The following is a 24790-nucleotide window of genomic DNA, read 5'->3' as shown; positions in this document are numbered from 1 at the left end:
CATTAAATGTAATATTCGTATCATGGACATATATAATTCTTCTTTCCATTGCTTTGAAAAGTCTATGACCTAAAGGTTAGCTATCAGACGAAATACGCGCATGTCGTTTCCATGTACGATCTCTAATCACCAAATAACAAAGAATGTAATAGATACATTAGATGCCGAGCCATGAATATAAAGCAGCATCTTACAACTGTTTCTGTTTTTGGACTTACCTATGAGGCTAGGCGCCCAAAGGTGTAGATATCGGTGAAATCGAAACGGGTCAATCGATGCAATTTATATCGAGACGGAGTCCATCGACACCATATTTCATTAAATTAATATTCTGAATATTTATTTTATTTTAAAAGGCGTGAAATACTTGTGATGACCCGATGTCACGTATAATGATCAGAACTTGTATATTCAGAGTAGATCTTGAAGTTCTAAAACAATTAAGGTTCCGCTAAATGTTATACAACATACCACTGATAATACGTCATTATATGCCGATAGCCATATGGCTATCCGATATACATTACCTAGGCACGTCATGTGGCTTACGATGGATTACCGCCATTCCATTATGTCAGGACTATCATCAAGAAGGACATCGTATCCAATTACCTAACATAACTAAGATACCCCATCATTCGACACTTGCTGTGTGACTTCCCTACGCATAATGCCTCCCAATTACATGTTAACAGTTATTTACGTAACATACCCTCGAATATAAACCTAGTGTTCCATTTAATTAATATGGAATTACGTAACATACCCTCGAATATAAACCTAGTGTTTCATTTAATTAATATGGAATTGAGTAATTCTGTTGAATTAATCGCAAGCTATTCCAGATCACATGTACAATATAAATCATAATTAGTGGGAATTGTAGGTTATCAACGAGGATTTATTTTGCGAAAGTTCACATAATTTTTCGAATTTCTTTATGTCGCCTATGTTAATTTAGAATTCGAGTTATATTTAAAACATTGACTTAAGTGTTGTATCAGGTAATGGCTCCAGTCATCACGAGACCCAGAAGGACGAAACAGCTGTATTATGTCGCAATCATCACTGACGAGACCGAGAAGGACGGAAAAACTGAAAGATGTCCCTCGTAATCACTGACGAGACATAGGACGAAACAAGTGTATGATGTCCCTATCATCACTGACGAGACCGAGAAGGACGAAACAGCTGTAATATGTCCCCTATCATCACTGACGAGACATAGAAGGACGAAACAAATGTATGATGTCCCTCGTAATCACTGACGAGACCCAGAATGAAACAACTGTATGATGTCCCATACTATCACTAACGAGTCCTAGAAGGACGCGACAGGTGTCTGTTGTCACTAGCATCACTGACGAGTCCTTAAAGGACAAAAAAGGTTATATGCTGTCTTTAGCTGACGAGTCATATAAAGACTGTATAATTCGGTCTTATATTCGTTATTTAGCAAACACTCTATGTATTACTACATTTGTTTACTACACATGTTTATCCTTGTAAAATCATCTATCTAAAATGGAGAACCATAAACGAATTAATTTCCCGATTTTATAGTTTCCAAGCTCAGAATACTTTACTGCACATCTAGTTATATTATGTTTTGAAATATAGATTTACATTTGAACATTAGCCAAGATCATTATTGACAGCACCAGAAGAGTTTGTAAACATTAAACCAAACATAAGCTGTAGGATATCGATCTTATTTTATCAAACAGGAAGTCGAAAATGTGATATGTAGGTACATCATGGGACACCGGTCACTCTTGTTACCTCACTTTAATATTTTAACAAAATGACCGCCATTTCCTGGCCTCTGATTGGTCCAAATTGAGATATTGTCTGATTTTGATTAAATTTGGTATGTAGGGGTATAAGGGGACTGCAAAATCAGCTGAATGGGTTTTGTTGCCATAGCAACCATACGGAGGCTTCTGATTGGTCTAAATTTAGATGTTGTTCGATTTCATTTTTGGTATATAGGGATATTGAGTGATGCCGAACATAATGGTACGACTTCGGGGGTGTTGGGGGACTTCTGTAATGGTTTCCCATTACAATTAGTACTTGTTACTTATTGTATTTCCATCCAGACGTTGGTATATTCCGTTTCTTGATGACCATTGCTTATCTTATTGGTAAAGAATTCAGCTGATATTGAGAACACGGCAAGATATATTCCCACCGGTCATTTTGTAAAGGTACATAGTGTATGAAATATAACGTATTTATTGGAGAATTATTTCACGGTCTATATATCATCAGGGGGTAACCTATACTATAGATATCATCAGGGGGTAATTTATACTATAAATATCATGAAAGAAATTCCGAGAATGGCGCGAAAAATGTGACGTCACAATACGACAATTGACGTTGCGTATTGATTTGAGAAAAAGAATCCAATTTTAAAACCAGTAAAATTGTACATAAAACATGTTTTAAATTAGAAAATCATTTTCAAAAATTAATTATAAGCGTTGATGTCATTTTTTTTTTAGTTTCATCGGGGTATGAAACAAATTTTATTTGCAAACTGTATGAATCCGCCACAGTTTGCAAATAAAATTTGTTTGATACCCCGATTAAACTAAAAAAAATGACATCAATGCTTAAATGACCTTCGCAATCTGCGAAATAGTTTTGCGTCTATAAATATAATGACAACGCTTTTGACAAAACAGACTACTGTTAATACTTTCCCTCATCTTCAAAATATGCTGCAATGACCTTGACATGACGCTTAACGTCAAACATTGCCGAATTCCAAACAAATATTGTATCGTAATGATATTAGGCTTGGCAAGAAATGACCGTACATCTCCCCCATGTTACATCAAGTCTATGTCGGTAAGCTAATGAGTATACTATTAACGACGTCACTTGGTGGAGGGTAGAAGTGGTCCATACATATATATATATATATCATTCTCCATAACACATTCCTCAGCCTGGACACATCCAGGTGAACATTGTTCAGGAAGCCTCCCACTCGACCCTGGAGACTCAAGTGGTGCTGCTCTCTCCTTGGAACCATATGTTCTCACTTCCCCCGAGTCCCTGACAATTCCGTGTTCTGCCCACTTTTCTATTGCCGTTTTCATGTCGAACACTTGAAAGTGTTGTAACAGTATAAGTGCCAGTGATTATTCTTCATCACAACTGTCAACTACGTGCTTGGGATGAATTACGAACAAACACATCCAGTAGTCAGCCGACTGTGTGCTACTGATGGACTGATAATCTTGGTGGTTTTTTTCCCCGAAAAATTTATAACGAAAACTTAAGTAAAAAAAGTAAACATTATATAAAAAAAATATCTTTTGACGTTTGATTTTTTTTCTCCAATAAGATCTGTCAGGGAAAACAGCCAAAAATGATTCCATTTAACCGACTTGTGTACATATCACGAAATAAAAGTATTTAGTTAAGTTTAAACGTCATTGCTTTCCTTGATACACAACACGGTATTCAAGCTTCCATGATATACAAATTGTACATTGATTTAGAAACAAGTGATGGACACTTATATAAATCTGTCTCCTATATAATAAATACATATTACTTAATTGACATAGAAATAACTCACTCTTAGTTGATTATCAGCAATAAATTCCATTACACATGCCTTTCAGTATAAAAATGAGCGGAAAGGCTCGATATGTCACTCATTTGATAAGAATATTCTGTATCCCTTGGGTAGCTACCTCAGGTGAATTGATATTTAACATTGAAGGGATCATTATTTTTTATGATTCTCAGGTAAGATGTATTAAAAACAAACGCTACCCGGGACAAGGGCGCTCCAAATTAGAATAGAATAAATGCATAGTTGACGCTACTTTAATTCTAAACTTCAAATCTGAGTATGAACAGTTGGCACTGACTACTGTGTTTTAGGCGTACACTGGATATTCGAGCTTGGTTGACAGCATGTTGACCGCTAAATATGCGATTGATCTTACCAACTTACTGTCAGTTTGTGAAATCCGTACACACTTATAGTCAGTTCGTGATATCCGTACCGACTTTTTTGTCAGTTTGTGATATTCGTACCCATCATTGTCAGTTTATGATATTCGTACCAACTCATTGTTCGCTAGCGATATTCATACTTATTTATTGTCAGTTTGTGATATTCGTACCAACTTATTGTCACTTCGCGATATCCGTACCAACAAATTATTTCATTGTGATACTAATATCAATTAATTCTCAGTTGTCGATAATCGCATGGACTTATTTCTAGTTTTCGATATTCGTGTTCACTTTTTGTTTGTTGATAGCATTCGCTAATCGTATCAATTTATTCTTGGTGTCGATATTTGAATTTACTTATTGTTTGTTGATGATATTCGCTAATCGTATCAACTTATTCTTGGTGTCGATATTTGTATTTACTTATTGTTTGTTGGTCATATTCGCTTTTCTTATAAACTTATTATTTGTTGTCGATATTAGTATTACCTTATTTTAAGTGGACGATATTCGTATGACGTTATTGTTAGTGGGCGACATTCGTATCAAATTATTGTAAGAGGGCGATATTCGTATTAAGTTATTGTTAGTGGGCGATATTCGTATAAACTTATTTTTAGTGGGCTATATTCGTATTAAGTTATTGTTAGTGGGCGATATTCGTATAAACTTATTGTTAGTGGGCGATATTCGTATAAACTTATTGTTAGTGGGCGATATTCGTATTAACTTATTGTTAGAGGGCGATATTCGTATCAACTTATTGTTAGTGGGCGATATTCGTATTAACTTATTTTTAGTGGGCGATATTCGTATTAACTTATTTTAAGTGGACGATATTCGTATGACGTTATTGTTAGTGGGCGACATTCGTATCAAATTATTGTTAGAGGGCGATATTCGTATTAAGTTATTGTTAGCGGGCGATATTCGTATTACGTTATTGTTAGTGGGTGACATTCGTATCAAATTATTGTAAGAGGGCGATATTCGTATTTACTTATTGTTAGTGGGCTATATTCGTATTAACTTATTGTTAGAGGGCGATATTCGTATTAACTTATTTTTAGTGGGCGATATTCGTATTAACTTATTTTTAGTGGGCGATTTTCGTATTACGTTATTGTTAGTGGGCGACATTCGTTTCAAATTATTGTAAGAGGGCGATATTCGTATTAACTTATTGTTAGTGGGCGATATTCGTATTAACTTGAGAAAGAGAAGAATCTGGTTACGTCCATTACTTTCATACTATGAAAATGTCTTAAAGGAAAACGGCTCTTTATCCCAATCATCTTCGTAGTGGTAGGTGGCGATTGGAGGAAAGCATTAAAGCCCGGTTACAACAATTATGATCAAGACAGACTTCAACGCTGTTGCTGTCTTTCAACAAGGATATTTGAAATAGCGAATAGTGTATAACATGTATAGGTTGAGTGTAGGCTGATGTAGAATGTAGATGTAACAATGTTAAGTCCTGGTGATAGTTGATATGTAAACACTAGTCTATGTGTAGATTTGTTAAAAAAAACAAAGCTGAATCCATTATATGTGAGACACGAGACTAAAACCGTTTGCTGAAGGTAATCAAGGGATTTAAAAACAATAAAACTGGAAAATATCATATGTATCTAAATCCTTGGGCCCTTCTATCATTGTGATATATGTGGCTTCCTGGGGTCCAAATCGGTCTCCGCCTCTGTCTTAGTACAGACAGTTGGCTCCAGCATCATCATCAACGGATTATAAACAACCATTTCACAAATTCCAGAGACGTCGTTGAGGACCAGCTACCGATGTTGTGTAAAGTTTGACAACACACCCGCGTCCATTTATCAAGGGCATCGCTAGACCAAAGGGTAAGTCTGACTAGTGGGAGGAACATATAACCCATCGTGTGCGGACCAGAGCCAGCGATAAAAAACAACTCCAATCAGATAAAGTTAGCATTGGTTTTATAGTACCCACTTCCGTAACTTAAGAAAAGTACGCGGATAAAACATAAGTGCCCGTGACCTTTTCATTGACCAACGGTCCATCAGCAGAAGTATTTATACTGGGAGCGAACGCTTTGATTTTGTATAAGGTTTCATACCCTCTTGAAAAGGAGACAAATAAATTTCTGTTGAACACAGCGAACGTATATCATCTGTGTCTACCATACAGAGAGGACGACGAAGCTTATAGGGGTTTACGTTAAAAACAGGCTCTACCTACAGTGTCTCGAGCCAGGCAAACTCAACACTTGGTCATAGATGTTTTAATCATCTTTGAATTTTCTTTTTACAACACCCTTTATCGACAAGGAAACGTCTGTGAAACATGCATGCAAGCGCTTCCGCTAAACGCAAAATTGAGTAAAAAGTCAACATATTTATTTCCTATTTTGATTGCGTAAAAATGATGTCTGACCCCTAAAGAACTTTTTTCGAAAATATCGGCATCCTGTCGCGATTGCTAAATTACATATTCCAGAGACGTCGTTGAGGGCAGTAATATTTGCCACCGCAAAGCGGATGTATAATAATAAGCAATTCTTTTATCACAATATGATTTTAATAAAAAGACATATATTAAAAGTTATGCGGTCATGACTTTATTATTAAAAAGTCCATTAAGGGGCATATTGAGGACCATCTTTCATGTCAAATACTAGACCATTGGGGGTTCACGGTGGTGTAATGACAGGATGTAGGGTGACCAAGGGTTGCTAGTTCGAGTCCCGACACGTGCGCTGTTATGTATCCTTGTGTTTCGGTTGTTTCAGCTGAAAATGAGTGTGTGATAGGGCGGTGCAGAAAATGTCGTTTGAAAAGGCATATCCGGCCGTATGCTCCAAGGAGATGAGAAAGACATTGGCTGGTTGCTGAAGGCCCATTTACCACGGATAATAATTTGTGAACCGTTTTGAGATTTGAGACGGTTATATGTAGCTGTGATATAGCTATATACAAAACTCGAAATTAATTTAAATTGATTCATTAGTAAATAAGACGTATTTTCATTTCAAATAGGTTTTCAAATAGAGACACTCCAGGTAGCCTAGTATGTTACTTCTAAGGAAATGAAAGATATCGTTTGTAAAATCAAAATGAAAACTTAAAACAGAGTTATACTAAATGTTGATTATACATGAATTTCATCTCGATTAGGAAACATCTGTTATGTTATGCGAGTGTCACGAGAAAAAAAGGGTTGCTCTTGATGGTATATAAAAAATTATAACTTTCACTACAAACTTGAAACTTAAAATGCATTGTATCTAGAGTATGTATTTGTTTATTTATTTTCAATAAAGGATTTTTTTCTTGAAGAAAAAATATTGTTGTAAGTGTACAATTATGTAGCCATCTATGATAATTGGTCAAATGCTAGTATAGTTAAAAAACGGACAGAATAAATTTGCAACAAAAAATACATTCTGTTTTATTTCATTTGTATTTTTTCGATCGACATATTTTTGAAATTACGTTGTTTTGACTTCAATCTTTCAGTTCGACTTTTACTTACTCTCACATATCAGGGTACTCTTAATCGACAAGCTTCCATTCAGAAGCCCTCGAAAACCCAACACTTTTACGAGAATATCAGCAGGCAATGAAAAAAACGTAAAATGCCCAATAAAGTTCTCTTACCTCCGAAGTATTCTTGCAATGATTGTCTTCATCTCGTGCATAGCAAACTGCTGTCCAATGCAATTCCTGCAAAGTAAATAAAAAAAATATAGCAACGTCATAAAAAACGTATCCCATTCCTTTCTTGTAATGATGTCATTCTTCTGCCAGATGTTTAAAGATAGGTCAGCAAACAAGCTAAAAGAAAAGAAAATCTTACATTAGAAATTAAGAGTTCCAAAGCGTTAAGTAAATTATCAGTTTCACAATCTAATTTTTACTCCCCTGTCAAGATTTAGCAATCATTGTTTTTACGTAATACGTTAATTCAGATCAACAATTCGACCGGTCAAGATGTTAATACTTTCAGCAACAAGGCCAAGTTGACATTTTAGCAATATATATATGAATAATAATGAAAAGAAAACAACGCCTCGATTTGAGTGAGACTTCTGCGATACATTCCTCGCAAAGTCTGCCATATATCAATGGCAGACAGATTCCACACCAGTGTCTGATATAATGACCAGGGGCAGGGGGGAGGGAATCCACAAACATTCCAAACTCAGGAAAGTTAAATTATTATATACAATCAAGGTTATGTCAAGGATAAAGAAACTGTCACCCAAATACGTATCACAAAGGGAAAAACAAATCTGTATTTAATTAATATCTATTCAAACCGTTTGTATGATAATGACGTTGATGAAGATGTTTTTATTCAGCTGCATACTTTGCTATAATGACATATATGAAGATATTTTCATCAAGTGGTTTAATTTTTGATAATTACTTTCATTAAGATATTTTTATTCAGTTGCTTAATTTGCAAGATGCAGAATATAAGATTGCAATATGTTGCCAGTAGTTTTGGCGACCAAATAATGATAATTGTTAATACCAAAAGCAGGAAATGAAATAACATCTTTAACTTTATGTAAACATAGGAGTAATCGGCCCGCGGCCGTTATCCAGGTTATTCGCCCGTGTAATACTTTGCATATGTCACTAGTGTAATTTGCCATTGGTCGTTTTTCATTGGCTGTGCCACTCATTAATCGATTGTGACGTCATAATATGGACAATGACGTGACGTCATCAATTGTGAATGGCGCAACAAAATAGTCGTATCCGTTTAATAAAGTCATCCACAGTTTGACTTTAAAACCAGTCAAAATGTAAGTTTTCATCGTTATGTGATAAAAGCGAAGAATCAGGGGAAAAAAATCTAAGTTCATAAAATCTCATATGAATAAAAGAAAACAAAATGAAAACGTGTTTTTTAATGTATTTCGTTTTCTTCAATTTCAATATCATCCAATTACATTATCAATCATGATTATAGTTCCAAACATAGTTGATATAATACGTGTTTTTTTTCATATTTAGTGTTGCTATGGTACATATTGAAATTAATATTTTTCATCTAAAGAAAATCAAATGATAATTTGATTACACGATTCCCGGGGATGAAGACTATGTTGGAAACTGCATGTAGTCCTTCAGAATTCTTTAAAATGGTTAGTTTACATGAAGACGAAAACGGTCAAATTATGAGCGCAATGGTTCACACGAAAGTTATATTTAGTAATAAATGGCCGTACAAAGACTTTATATCAAAAATGATCCGAAGAAATCGCTTTCGATAAGGAAAAACATTTAAGATTTGAGACGTTTCTGAACAAAAATCCGAGGGACGACTGCAGCAAACAATGATGATATCGTTTTCAGTTGAATTAGGTCATACTACCCACCCTGCTGTCTGATAGTTGAGAGAGAGCATCATCACCGCTTCAATGACGACTGTATCACTCAGCATATATTTAGGTAGTTTGGGTTATTCACACATCAGTTATACACGAGAGGTATTTACAAACTACAAAACCTTGTTTTGTTTCACCCATCGGAATTTAGAAGTTATGGTGTCATTCTTTTTTGTCTCATAATTCAACAGTAACAAAAATTCACATAATAATACGTCGAAGTAATTTGTTTTCAGAAATGACAGGGTGTTTGAAAAATGTTCTCTTTTCCACCGAGATGAAAGAGCATGGCAGCATTGTTAGTCATAACATAATGGGGCAAATTACATGGCCTCGCGGATTTTAATGGCAAACCCAGAAGCTAAAGCATGTGTGAAAATATGACTATTTCATGGTTGCCTTGTCTGTTTACTCAAAGTTTACGGGGAATCCGTTACTTTATGTGCCACGCATGTGTTCATGTCAAAAACACACGTATATCTAGAATTTCACACGTCCCCCGGAATAAAACATTGACCGTCATCTGAGGCGTGGTCTATTTTGATTTATTAACAAAATGACAAAGTCTTAATACATGTATATTACAATAAGCATCAAGATTATTTCAGGAAGTTTCAGTGATCCAATGTGTCTATACTCCTACCTGTACAACATCCATGTTTTGGTCTCCATGTTTCATCCTGGAATAACTGGTTAATATTTACCAATCACAGACTTATATATATATATTTACCCTGTATATATAGAGTAAATCAAAGGAAATAGCAAGCTAGACCAAAATAACCATCCAACATGTTATATCGATAAATGATCAGTTTATGTTCAAAGTAAAATATCGGTTCCGGGTGTTAGTCTATGCTGGTTGACCTCGATGATTATCATGAGCCTGCATGCTACTTAAAATGATATTGAAACTTGTCAGTTTTGAACATACAATGTACACACAAATCTCATGCTTGTTTTTAAACCAGTAATCGAACGAGAAATCGATTAAATTAATAGTGTCCTCAACTTGTTTTGTATGCATTTAGATTTCCAGATTTCCAGCCATATTTCTGCACATTTGATGCCTAGTATCGCTGACGAGTCCTAGAAAGACACAGCTCTATGATGCAGTTATATAACTATCATTCGATAGATACTGAATCTATTACCAGGTATTCAAAAATATAATTCAAAGCACTATACACTAGTGTACCGTTGTGTATTTTTGCACAAAATACACACAGTCAATTACATGCTTATTATATAGTCATAAAAAGTATCAAATGGATTGGACACAAATTATTATAATCCCTCCATAGAAACCACGATCCTAGTCAGAGGATCAGAGGTCTATCTTACGTATCGGAAGTAATCATGGTAGGTCATTTGCGTCTTTTAAATTTCTGGTTAATTCTATTCTGATATAATACAGTTTTTGACTATTAGTTTGTATGTTACATATTCAATCAAATGCTCTCAGTTCATATTTTATTTTGATTTTATTATACAGTTTTTGAATGTTAGTTTTGTGTTACATAATTAATCAAACGCTCATAGTTCTTCACTCCCAACACAATGTTTCATGTTAAAATTTGCATTAGTCACATTCAATGTTGACTGCATATACTCTGAAAATCTTTTACTTATATTTCGTTTATGCACACAAAGTGTATTCATGCCTTTATAGCAGTCCTGGTCATCTAACCTAAATCATCTAATTCGGACAAATACTATTTTGTCGAGGATAAAAATAGTCAGGATTTCAGGTTTTTATTCGAGAAACCCATGCTACTAAACATCTAGTAACCAGGTGATCATTTCCTGCAACCAATTATTTAACTGATAGCGCTATGGGGTAAGGATAACATATCTTGTTATAGGAGTTAATTAAAAGCTTATTTCCTTACGAATTCCGCGTGTTTACCTTTCATTATCATCAAGGCAAAGTCATATACGTTTATGTTTATCTTGAGTAATAATACAATAGTTAGCACGTGCGGGCCGTAATTGTATCCAACCCAACCAAACATTGATTTACATACACATGTTATACCAAAGATACATACATACACAACTCATGCATACCTACATATTAAGTTTTGTCAGTTTCAAACCTTCATCACTTTGACAAATGTATTGAATTTGATATAAGACCTTGAAATGAACCTAGACTTTACTGTTTATCTTAACATGTACACAATCCCTTCATACAGTTATCATATCTGTCGCACCAATGAGAATACTAGGAATTATACCCAAATATGAGGTTAATTTAAGTTTTGTTAATCACGGTAATGTGTGACTTCAACCTTGTTTCTGAACACAGGAAGCTGAGTTACTAACTTCATATGTTTTGGTCTTTAATACACTCCATACTACATTTTCAGTGACACTCATTGAAACGTACATCAAAAAAATATTCCACAGTGAGTTATCTTCGTGAATATGCACGGAAAGATCAGTAAACTGTACGTGAAACCTGTGAAATACACCCAGGAGCTAAACATGATGGAGGTACATGTTACTATGATTGTCTTAGTAGGTAATAATTTTAATAACGTCGGTTCTGAATTGTTAGTAAAATGAATTAAACAAGAGAAAATGAGCCAAATTATCGTACGCAGCTGCTGAAACAAAAATCATATCAAGTGAGAAAGGAAGTAAGAATCGGCATAACTGCATAAAGATGATTCCCCATATCATGCACGTAACTACAACACATAACTGTTGTGCATACAGAAGTAAAAATATATAATAGCTATTCAAATTCTGACACCTATGCATTCCCATCAAATGCCAAAATATACCAACGATAATAGCTCCGACATTCAAGTGTTTGGACTTGATTAGAACGCTGGGGACACAAAAAATCCCATCTTTCTGTCACATACAAATCAAATCAGCATGGTTTATAGCGTAAAGTATATCTTTGCACTTGCTGGCGTAACTTTTTCGATGATTTTATAGCTATTACACTGTAATATGTTCTTCTCGACTATTTGGTGAAGGTATTAGCACCTCGCGTTCAATTACTGTGTTATCGTTGGCAGTTGGAGAGGTTGAAGTGGTGGGAATGTTCGCGGCTGGGTGTTAGGGTAACGGGTAGTGATAATGGCTGAGGGGCGGGCACACACATAAGTGATACCCTGAGAAGTTACGAGAGCGCTGTCGCCCAACCTAAGTGTGCACGCAAACAACGACGTCTCCTGCTGTCAGCGCAACACCTGACGATGTTTTCATGTAGAAATGACACACATTTCTAAAGGAAATGTTGGCATAACAATAAAAAAAAACTTTTTAAAAAATTGAAAAAAAGTCCATAAACAAAATAAAACCATAACGTTTTATACAAACCCAGTTAATACAAAATAAAATGAATTTTCAGTACCAGAGGGCTTGAACTATTGTGCCTTTTGTTGGAAGGTTTAAGATATAATCGAACATCATGCATTAAAATTAAATATCTGTGATCCTGTTCATGAGAGAAAATTCCACTACATACAAGAAAATTTATCATGTTAATGTGATCAATTTAAAATCAACTCTATACAAAGAATGGTAATGACGCTGAAAAGAATACATGCTAAATATATGTTGTTTCATTCTTCTATTTTTATGTATAATGAACATTATAGATAATAAAAAGCCAAATGGCATAGCTAAATTTCACCAGTGCTGGTAATTTATTAATTAAAGTCATTTTTGAACTTGTATCAGCCCTAACTCGCTTATTTAGTAAATGTGTCAAATTTACTCTTAAACTACAAATTGATGTTTGTGTATTCTTTGATCAAATTTTGCACCTTGAGCCAGAATTATGCTTTAGTCATTATTTCGGTATATTCTGTTGTTTTTGTCGTATGTCAATTGGCGTGTATTATTGTATTACGTGTATCTTAAAACTATCAGATAACATATTTAACTTCGTCTGCATGCATATTCTTATTCATACAGATGGACCATGTTCTCAATATCAAAACAATAAAACATGAGCATTAATTATTTATTGGATAGTGATTTTATAATATTATGTAAGATACCAAAATTATCGCTATAAGAATGAGGTTTTTCCAAGAACAATTAAAATAGTCTAAATCTATTGTATATATAGTACAAAGTGGGAAAGGCTCAAACAGCACACGTAATATGATTAATGCCTGAGAATTTTGTTTTTTTTTGAATTAATGCCAATATTGTTGGTATCACTATGTTCCATTCAATATATATCTTATCCAACAAACGCATTCAACTCTGAGTGGATCCGTGCTTTGGCCAAGTTCAGATATATTAAAACGACCATTTTCGTAACAGTACATCTTTTATTTCGTTTTATATCGAAAACCTCTGTAAATCATGGAATACTTTCATGCACATTTTCAGATCTAATTCCTCTCAAACCGCTGTGGTTTTAGCATTAATCATATTTAAACCCATACCAGCACGAACTCCAGTATAGTTTGGAGTCTCTATCAATGTTATTCATTTGCACGTTTTTATCAAAATATATTTCAATGCTGCCGTTATCTTCACAAAAACACGGAGAACTTTCTTGTTTCCAAATAATTAGAGCATGGTCTCTTAAATTTGGCAATAAAACTACAGTAAGTAGATTCAAATGGGTGGCTTTTCCAATAAACACAGTGTAACGACAACAAAACACACGTAGCCTTCCTCAACGGGGGATCCGCCTGATACCGTGATTATTTTATGGCGATGTGATTAATAGAGAGACAAGTGCAGATTACATAAGCATGACTGAGGCGGTTATTATACCCAGATGTGAGGCTCTTCATCCAAGTAGCGAAAACTCCACAACTTCGCCATTTGCTAACCCAAGGCTCTTTAAAGATGCTTATCTTATACCAAAACCCTCCAGTAAAAATTCTGTACGAGTTGTTTTAAGCACTGCTAGGAATAAAATTCACAAACTTGTGTGTTAACAGATGGAGGTCAAATGACATAATGTCCAACCTCTCTGCCGGAACTGTACTTCGTGATCCTCGGGATTCAGCATGGGGTCCGAGAGATACGAATGTTATCGCCATGATACTTGTTCCATCTGAATATGAGTCTGTGTTATATTGTATAATTGTTGGATAACGTGGACCGATAGGGTGCCTACAGATGTCTTATATCAATGATCGAACCCCTAACGTTGGATCAAATACATCTACATGAAGACTAGTGAGATACATAAACTATTACAACAAGTCATATATGACAGCATAGTGAAACGACGCAACGCCATTGAAGTGTAAACAATCGCAGAACTGGACAATAACGCCAGTAACAATCGATTCGGTATAGCATGTATCAGTAACAATAGCTTTGGTGTTTTGATGAAACAGCATGCATTTTGAAAGATGTCAATAAAGTATATATTTTGAAATGACTGATCACATCAAACAGTATTTGAATAAATACTGCAGAACTGTCGCAATTTTTCGTAATTCTAATACATTGGATTTTATTCCCTTATTCGGACGCAAATTAACTTCACTTTGTACAGTAAATGAAGATTACAAATTTCAGTTCCAGAACAAGTTTATTTTTGATTCCATGATGATAACGATTGTAATGCATCCACCATTGAAGCATCCGATTCAAAAACTTAATCCATATGTATCCATTTATAACTGAACTGTTTTTTGTTTTCCTTTTTTTGTTTTGTTTTTGTTTTTGTGAAAACATATACATGTAATATCGAACAAGGTCAGTCAGGAAAAGTAAACATCTAACACCGGCTTCAGGTTCGTATTCCACCCGGGATCTGGAGTTAAGGACGTCTGGCTCTGAATTTAGCAATACAACATACGGTCAACCGTTACAAGCGGATAATATTACTGATGAAGCCAAAGATGGGGTCTCTTTATACAACGTCAAAGTTCCACCACTATAAAGGCCACTACATCACAGTATTCACTAATTCTTGCGTCATTCATAAACCTGATGTACTTAATACATTGCCTTTTCTGGATGACATTAACCAGAATATTCCTTATACAAATTGACTATCATCTGCTATACGTTTACTGGCAGTATTAAGCAGGAACTTACACCAGATTCAAAAAGTTAAATGGAAACAGGAAAAGTAATTTATGTCGTCAGAAATCGGCTGAGATCTAAATCGTAATCACAAACACTACAATAGAAACACAGAACCAATACTAGTAATAATGTAAACACATAAATGCAAAAAAAAATAAACCACAAAAAACACAAACCAAAAATAAGTAAAAACGCAAAAAAAATAGAAGAAAAAAGAAAAAGGACTTTTGAAATTGATAAAAAAAAAAAGGACGAGAGGTGTATCCTGCACATACCTGACTCATGATGGATTCTACTTAAATCAGATATCACTGAAATTGTTAATATATCGTTTCAATTAGGTTTAAAGATTTAAATAGCACTTATCACAGGATTCTTGGACACAATTCTAAATCAAAAACACAACATGTTTAAATAAGATGGAAAAGAACTTTTTTTCATATTTAATCAAAAAAAATCATTCTTTCATTTCTGACCTTTTTGTTACAGAAATGGAAGCCACATTACTGTATTTTGTCGACATTAGTTTGTGGTCCACATAATAACTTGATCCTTATCAGAGAGGAATCGGCGTCAGGTATAAAATGCGTCTGAATGGCATAAAATACTTTACACATTAGAAACACCCTTATGATAACCCTATTTCAGTCTTCAATCCCTAGTGAAAGTATCGCCATAACTGATAGCTTTTTTAGCTCCAAACCGTGTTAGTTTAATCCAACATAGGGTTAAGTGGCATTACATCACATTAAAGACCTAATGCAATAAGAAATTGATACCAACTCTAATTTAAAACAGCAACACTTCAAATTAACAATATTTCAGAAACATTAAAGCATAAAAAGGATTCAAGTAAAACCAATTTTTAAAATTATTCTAATTACTTTTAAAATACTACATTAGAATTTATGTTTTCGAAATATTTGGTTTATATTGCTGTACCTCAGTTTTTTATCCGTGCACTTTGTCATATTAATTAGATAAAACTGGTGTTTTGGCCACATCACCGCCAGTCTGTCTGTACCGCACATTCTGTTTGAAGAGCTCTTCAGGGGGAGAGCATCAACACCTCCTCAAGTCTGCAGTAGGTCAACTGTGCTGACGAAAAAACAAGAGCCGCTTTAACAGCAGGAGAACTCGGCATCTCCGACATCAAACGTAACTAGTACGATAAGTATGCCCTCGAAGATTAGGCCGCTGATTGGTTAATTGATATAGAGAGGTATATGATGTTATGAATGCTTTATCGCCAGTAAATCACTATCACACTTTTTTCTAAATTTATCTGCAATAATGAAAGAAATATGTTTGAGCATTTGAATGAAGTATGACGCATGTAACAGTGATAAGACGCGGAGATTCTATATTGTTGCTTCTCCACATGAAGCTGGTCCTGTTAAAATATCTTACATGTTATCATGCCTGTAAATGCTATAAAAAATATCGAAAAACACCACGGAGCGTATCTTAGTCTTATCTCGCTTAATAGCACATGTGACATTCTATTATTCCATTCAAAACCTAAATCCCATGAAAATGAGGAGTGAGTCCCATCAGAAAGCAATACCGCAGTAGGCTTCAGTGAGTTCCATTCAGCCCTCCACAGTCCCATTTGCAAAGTTCCATCAACGGCTAATTGGCAGAAATCTCTCATTTTTATATCAAAGTTTACCCCTCCTGTTGCCAATTCCTTACCTCATTCATAATGACACAACATATATTACTCGTGATTTACGCGTTGGGGAGCATACGCGTCTGGGGGCCAAATAATTTCTTTCTCTTCTTGTTACATAATTTACAGTCATTGGGTGAATACGTCTATCAGAGTTGTTTTAGATTGACAAAATTAGGAACAGGACGTCAAAAAAAAGTTTCAGCATACAAGTATTCCATAAATGTGTTTATGGACCGTCTTTCATTTAGCAAGACCATACATCTGTAAAAACCTACAGCGTTATGTGTTGTTGCCGAAGTACGCGAGAACAGTCTACCAGTTAACAGTTAATTTCATGGTCATCGGTTTTTTTGGCGTGTATTTTTTGTTTTGTTTTTTTAATCTATTTTGTTTGCAATTATTTTGTTCTAAAACAAAGAAGTCTAGTTTTATTCTTTGCTTGGAATTGAAAAAGCATTCCTGAATTAAAATGATATGCGTCGTCCACATTTGTTGTATTTATGATTTTTTTTATACATTTTACAGTTGGTTACTCAAAGACAATAAACGTTATCAATTCTGATATGGATATAATTCTAAATCTTTAATATGAAATTCAAGGTATTTTCATATCTATAACTTAAACCTCATAATTGAAATAACGCAAATTGAATTCATTCCATAATCAGCATATATATTTCTCCAGATTTAGGGTTTCAGAAACGCAACACGTCCTTTGGAAAACTTTGAATTTCATCAAGCCATGTCATCCTCGTATGACCATTCCATGTCAATTTGTAAATAATTTTGTTCTTTTTCTAATTTTACATATATGGGTTTGACACTAAGGATAAAAAAGATTTTCTACTTTGTCCACTTCAAAACAAATTAATTAAAATGTCCACCTACAATATTAGGTTTCCCGTAAAAATAACTTTAGAATTTGAATAAGAAAGTTCCAACTCTCTTCTATTCATTCTTTGATATTTCATGTTTAATAATTAAGTTCATGATTGAAAGCTGTGTGTTATCGATCCAATATTTCATTAATTAATTTTGAAGTATTTTTTTTTGATAAGTTTAATCTTAAAATGCATCCAAAAAATGGGTATTATATGTTAAATTATATCAAAAACAAGAATTACGCGTGATTATATTCCTGCCTTCTCGGTATGAAAGGTTTTAAGCGAACTCCAATATTCATCCAAAACAATATGTATATCTTTTTCAAAATCATACAAACATCCGCATTAATAAAGGTTTGGCTAGAATCACTCTAAATACATGTACATGTACCGTATGTTATAGACATGTGTAAATATTGACAAAAGAAATAGAACAATTAACAAAATCACCTTTTAGCCAAACAATCACTCTTTCTGAAAAATGAAAAGCAAATACATATAACGTACCATTATTGAATTTGCTCAAAACTAATTTTTTTGACTATTTTAGTCAACTGAGAAGCAATAGATAGTATCTTAATTCCTTAACGTCTAAGGTTTAAATCCCAAAATACACAGAAAAATTAAAAAATAACAAAATTCGCGTTATCTATATGGTGGTTTGAGATGTCTATACTTTAATGTAACTATATCCCTGTAGGAATAATACTCGATGGTTTTTTTTTTCGAAACTGAGCTAAAAAGTCTAGATTCCATGCCTCCCTATTTTCACGGGACCATAAATTCTGGATGATATTACGTACATGAAGGGCGTTTGCGATGTCCACTTTGTGATCTAACTACATTCCAACTTTGATTTGGTTGAATTTGGGATTATAGTTTTTGAACAACGATTCAAAACACAAAACATAATAAAGTGAAATGAGTAACACCAAAGCCTCACTTCGTGACATTCTTGTCGCAGGCGAAACAAAAAGTGTAAAAAATATCTTTTTAAATCAGCAAAGTTGGAAAGACGCATTTTTATATCTGTGGCGGGGGCTCAGGATTCACGGCATTTTTCTTTTTAATACTAAAGTATCAACTCCAAAATGCAAAATAATTAGTAGGTATACACAACGGCATGATCCAAAGCTATAGCTAAACACCCCTCCCTATTTTCAGAAGTTTTTGTTTGTGTTAGTTTCAAAATATTTCCGTTGTACATATCTTAATAAGCATTTCTAGATATGAGCCCCTTTCCGATAAAGGAATTAGCTCTGACGTGAGAAAACATTGAAAAAAATGTGGCAATGTATTTGTCGATTGCCAACTACCACCTTGCAATGCTGAAAGTGTTGAAAGCTGGAGTTATGAAACAGCAAAAACAAATAATGAAACTCGTCAGTAACAGTAACTGGATGTGGGTATTATATTCCTCAGCTTATAGACGAAACATACAATTTAGTTCTCACTCTGCGTCTCCATGGAGAGAGAAAAAAGGACATAAAAAGGGCGCAGAAAGAAATTGTGTAAACAACGACTGCAAAAGAATTTTGTTAAGAAAATTGAAAACAGAGCATCGTGACAGAAGTTATAATTACGTGTACACTTATAAACATTTCTTTGATACTATTGTTTAGGTAGTTCCTACCGCCTGAAGAACTAAAATACTTCAATAAGTAATATTTATAACACGTCACACCAGCTTATATCTTTGATTATACATCCATCACTCCTTGATAGTTAAGAATTTTTATTAACAATTAAACGTTTGTTAGTGAAAACTTTTTAAATATTGTTGCAGGATATACAACTCGGACTCGGATATTTTGCAATTTTAATTAATAACTCAGGCCTGCGGCCTTCGTTATTAATCTAATTGCAAAATATCCTCGTCCTCGTTGTATATCCTGCAAAAATACACGAATCATCGTTAATTATTTCTTAAATAAAAACGAAATTATCAAAGCCAATACAAGAAAGTATCTTCAAATTAAGAAATAAACAGATAGATAATTATAAATTATTTATAATTAACATGTGTTTTCATATACATGTATATTCACGCTAAATGTGTCAAAAACATCAGTTAAATCTGAAATGTACACCAGCAAAACAGTGACCTAAATAAATAATATCCATCTCTGACGAGATATGTTCATTATTGTCGGCCAATACTCGAGACGTTTTCCTCTAATTTCTTCATAATTACGTTGTTTCTCCCTTCATATATAATATACATACACACGTATCCACACCCTTACCAAGAATTGTTCGCCAATGGCCGCCGTACTTTATCCTCATAACACCTAATCATATTACTCTGTTCAATAACCGCCCTACATCTTGCATTCATCAAACATAGAAACGTCAAAATTTCATTTGTTAACATAAAAATGTTCTGCCTCCTGCCTTTAATTTCTCTTGGAATATATATGTCATAACGAATGTAAGTTTGATTTAATACGATGGAGGGCAAACTAATTTAAAGGCCATACATTCTCTTTGTTCTTTCCCCTGTATGCATAATATGGCATAATTCTGCCTATCGTTTACCTCGATACGCTAGTCGTAAATTAACACTATGATATGACTGCAAAGCTGGTTCTGCCTTGCGTTGCATACTTCCAGTCTTGAAACGAGTTTCAGTCTTTGTATCAAAGTTTGCCTAGTCATGGCGAGAACCCACCCTCTGATTATAGAACATTACCGGCCATATGTCACATTTATGATTTACTACGCTGAAAGAGACCCCGTAATTCACAGCATGCATACACTCTTTTTTCTTCTACAGATATTTCTATATTAAATCATCTTTTATAAAAACTACTTCTATCGCCAATGTTTTGTAAATAAATGTAACTAATAGACAAGGCATCTACAAAGTAGAAACGATTTTGGTTATGCACATACATCGCTTTAGTGATTCCCAGAACCAATTGCGGAATTTCTTTACCAAAATATTCCGAAATAAACATCGTTATTTATAGCGTATTCATTACGTTTAACAAATTTAAAACAACCTCCATATACTTCACTTCAAAACAATATCACATAACTTAATTTGTTTGATAAACCATTTTTATCAAGTAGCTTCCATTTTAAATGCAAATAAATAACACTTAATATTGGAAACAAACCAGAAATCTTACGTAAAACTATCAAAAGTTTGAAGCAGATGTTTCTTCTTTATACAAATTAGTCACCTTTCATTCAATTTGCAATCTATAAATTTCCGCGAGGTTTTTGAAGGTTCTACTCATCATTTCCACATATCTTCAAAATTAACATTTTTTCAATTTTTATTGCACATTTTAAGTAATTCTTTTAAATATATCGAATTTTGCCCCTTATCTTAATTGGTGTTTCGGTTCTTGCCGAGAAAGTATTGAAACTACTTATCAGTTTCTATAATTGATTTTTCCATTTCATTAGGCATAGAAAGTGTTGCCTAATCTTTGCAATTTACAGGTACCTAGTTTTACATAGAGTTGCATATCTAGGTCAATATCACGTTGAGTAACAGTTATCTTAGGCATACATTAAATACAAAAAAGACGTTTCTGCAATAAGAATATTGAATAATAGATTCAATGGAATAAATAAATAAAATAATATATCATTGTCTTTTCGTCATTTCTCAGTTGGAAAATTAAAACCCCTAATTGTCTCCGAGCAAAATTTACATGTGATCATAGTCCGAATTGTTTGACGTTCTTACATACTATCAGGTCGGCGTTTGTTTGAACAACATTTACTCCCATTCCCTTCAACCTGATACATAAAAGGTATACATCGATTAAAAGGTCACATTATATAAAACCTACATACATATTTTAATCACTGGTCATCGTTCACTAAATATGTCCGTCCACATTCTTTTCCATTTCGTTTTCAGAGAACTTTACAGCTACCACCACAGCTAATCACGTGACCCAAATCTCGTCGAAAGGGACTTTTGTCAGATCAGTTTACATTGAACATCTCGCGAGATCTTGTGTCCTTTCGATGGGGGCAATTTTCAAAACTATGCTGAAAACAGGTTTGAAAAAAATGTGGACGGATATATTTAATTAACGATGACCCGCGAGTAAAATATTTATGTAAGCTAATAAAATATGATCTGACCTTATATTCCGATATATACATTTTATTTGCCAGTTTGAAGGAATTAAGAGGAAATGTTGTTCAAACGCCGACCTAAGGGTGGGTCGAAAAAATTGCTCGGTTTTTTGTTTTTTGTTGTTTTTTTTGTGTGGGTCGCGTTCTCATGTTAAATTGCCACAAGGCAGCTTTAAAGGCGATATTAATATCAGAACCCTTCGGAATAATGTAATTACTGTCCATATCATCTCTCAGCTAGCAGAAATCAACAACCGTACTATAGTACATCAACAACAGTAACTCGGGGATGTCAACAACAGTTACCAAGGAGACATAAACTACAGAAACTAAGGAAATATCAACAGTAACTCGGGGGATATCAAAAACAATAACCCAGGGGCATATGTTAAAAACACTAAATTAAGAGGAGATAACAACATCACTTACTCAGAAGATAACAACATCACTTACTCAGAAGATACCAACATCACTAACTCAGAAGGAGATACTATCAACACTAACTCGGAAGCTATCAACAACACTAATTCAGGAGATATCAACAACACTAACTCAGGAGATATCAACAACACTTACTCAGGAGATATCAACAACACTAACTCGGGAGATATCAACAGCACTTACTCGGGAGATATCAACAACACATACTCAGGAGATATCAACAACACATACTCAGGAGATATCAACAACACTTACTCAGGAGATATCAACAACACTAACATAGGAGATACCAACAACACTAACTCAGGAGAGATCAACAACACTTACTCAGGAGATATCAATAACACTTACTCAGAAAATATCAACAACACTAACATAGGAGATACCAACAACACTTACTCAGGAGATATCAACAACGGTAACTCAGGAGATATCAACAACACTAACTCAGGAGATATCAACAACATTAACTCAGGAGATATCAACATCACTAACATAGGAGATATCAACAACACTAACTCAGGAGATATCAACAACACTTACTCAGGAGATATCAACAACACTAACTCAGGAGAAATCAACAACACTTACTCATGAGATATCAACAACACTTACTCAGGAGATATCAACAACACTTACTCAGGAAATATCAACAACATTTTCTCAGGAGATATCAATAACACTATCTCAGGAGATATCAACAACACTTACTCAGGAGATACCAACATCACTAACTCGGGAGATATCAACAACACTATCTAAGGAGATATCAACAACACTAACTCAGGAGATATCAACAACACTAACATAGGAGATACCAACAACACTAACTCAGGAGATATCAACAACGGTAACTCAGGAGATATCAACAACACTAACTCAGGAGATATCAACAACATTAACTCAGGAGATATCAACATCACTAACATAGGAGATATCAACAACACTAACTCAGTAGATATCAACAACACTTACTCAGGAGATATCAACATCACTTACTCAGGAGATATCAACAACACTTACTCAGGAGATATCAACAACACTAACTCAGGAAGATATCAACAACACTAACTCAGGAGATATCAACAACACTTACTCAGGAGATATCAACAACACTTACTCAGGAAATATCAACAACATTTTCTCAGGAGATATCAATAACACTATCTCAGGAGATATCAACAACACTTACTCAGGAGATACCAACATCTCTAACTCGGGAGATATCAACAACACTATCTAAGGAGATATCAACAACACTAACTCAGGAGATATCAACAACACTAACATAGGAGATACCAACAACACTAACTCAGGAGAGATCAACAACACTTACTCAGGAGATATCAACAACAACACTTACTCAGGAGATATCAACAACACATACTCAGGAGATATCAACAACACTAACATAGGAGATATCAACAACACTAACTCAGGAGAGATCAACAACACTTACTCAGGAGATATCAACAACACTAACATAGGAGATACCAACAACACTAACTCAGGAGATATCAACAACGCTAACTCAGGAGATATCAACAACACTAACTCAGGAGATATCAACATAACTAACATAGGAGATATCAACAACACTAACTCAGGAGATATCAACATAACTAACATAGGAGATATCAACAACACTTACTCAGGAGATATCAACAACACTTACTCAGGAGATATCAACAACACTTACTCAGGAGATATCAACAACACTTACTCAGGAGATATCAACAACACTAAATCAGGAAGATATCAACAACACTAACTCAGGAGATATCAACAACACTTACTCAGGAGATATCAACAACACTTACTCAGGAAATATCAACAACATTTTCTCAGGAGATATCAATAACACTAACTCAGGAGATATCAACAACACTAACTCAGGAGATATCAACATAACTAACATAGGAGATATCAACAACACTAACTCAGGAGATATCAACAACACTTACTCAGGAGATATCAACAACACTTACTCAGGAGATATCAACAACACTTACTCAGGAGATATCAACAACACTTACTCAGGAGATATCAACAACACTAACTCAGGAAGATATCAACAACACTAACTCAGGAGATATCAACAACACTTACTCAGGAGATATCAACAACACTTACTCAGGAAATATCAACAACATTTTCTCAGGAGATATCAATAACACTAACTCAGGAGATATCAACAACACTTACTCAGGAGATATCAACAACACTTACTCAGGAGATACCAACATCACTAACTCGGGAGATATCAACAACACTATCTAAGGAGATATC

General features: G+C 34.4%; 1 protein-coding gene across 5 annotated transcripts in view; it reads right to left on the bottom strand.

Annotated features, from left to right (window-relative positions):
- The window catches only part of LOC117332832 (cytochrome P450 4F2-like), a 51244-nt gene that overhangs the window by 3020 nt on the left and 23434 nt on the right, over window positions 1–24790 (bottom strand). For 3 of the 5 annotated variants that reach the window (XR_004533791.1, XM_033891884.1, XM_033891882.1), the window contains one exon: window positions 7623–7688. Coding sequence is in view for 4 of the 5 variants with exons in the window: in XM_033891884.1 (XP_033747775.1) it covers window positions 7623–7688 (66 nt within the window). In the remaining variant the exon portion in view is untranslated. Of the gene's footprint in view, window positions 1–7622; window positions 7689–16316; window positions 16491–24790 lie in introns of those variants that run through there. The other 2 variants (XM_033891886.1, XM_033891885.1) reach the window with 2 other exon arrangements.

The sequence above is a fragment of the Pecten maximus genome, chromosome 8 (assembly GCF_902652985.1).
Source record: "Pecten maximus chromosome 8, xPecMax1.1, whole genome shotgun sequence".
NCBI lineage: Eukaryota > Metazoa > Mollusca > Bivalvia > Pectinida > Pectinidae > Pecten > Pecten maximus.
This window is presented reverse-complemented; position numbering and strand designations above follow the sequence as displayed.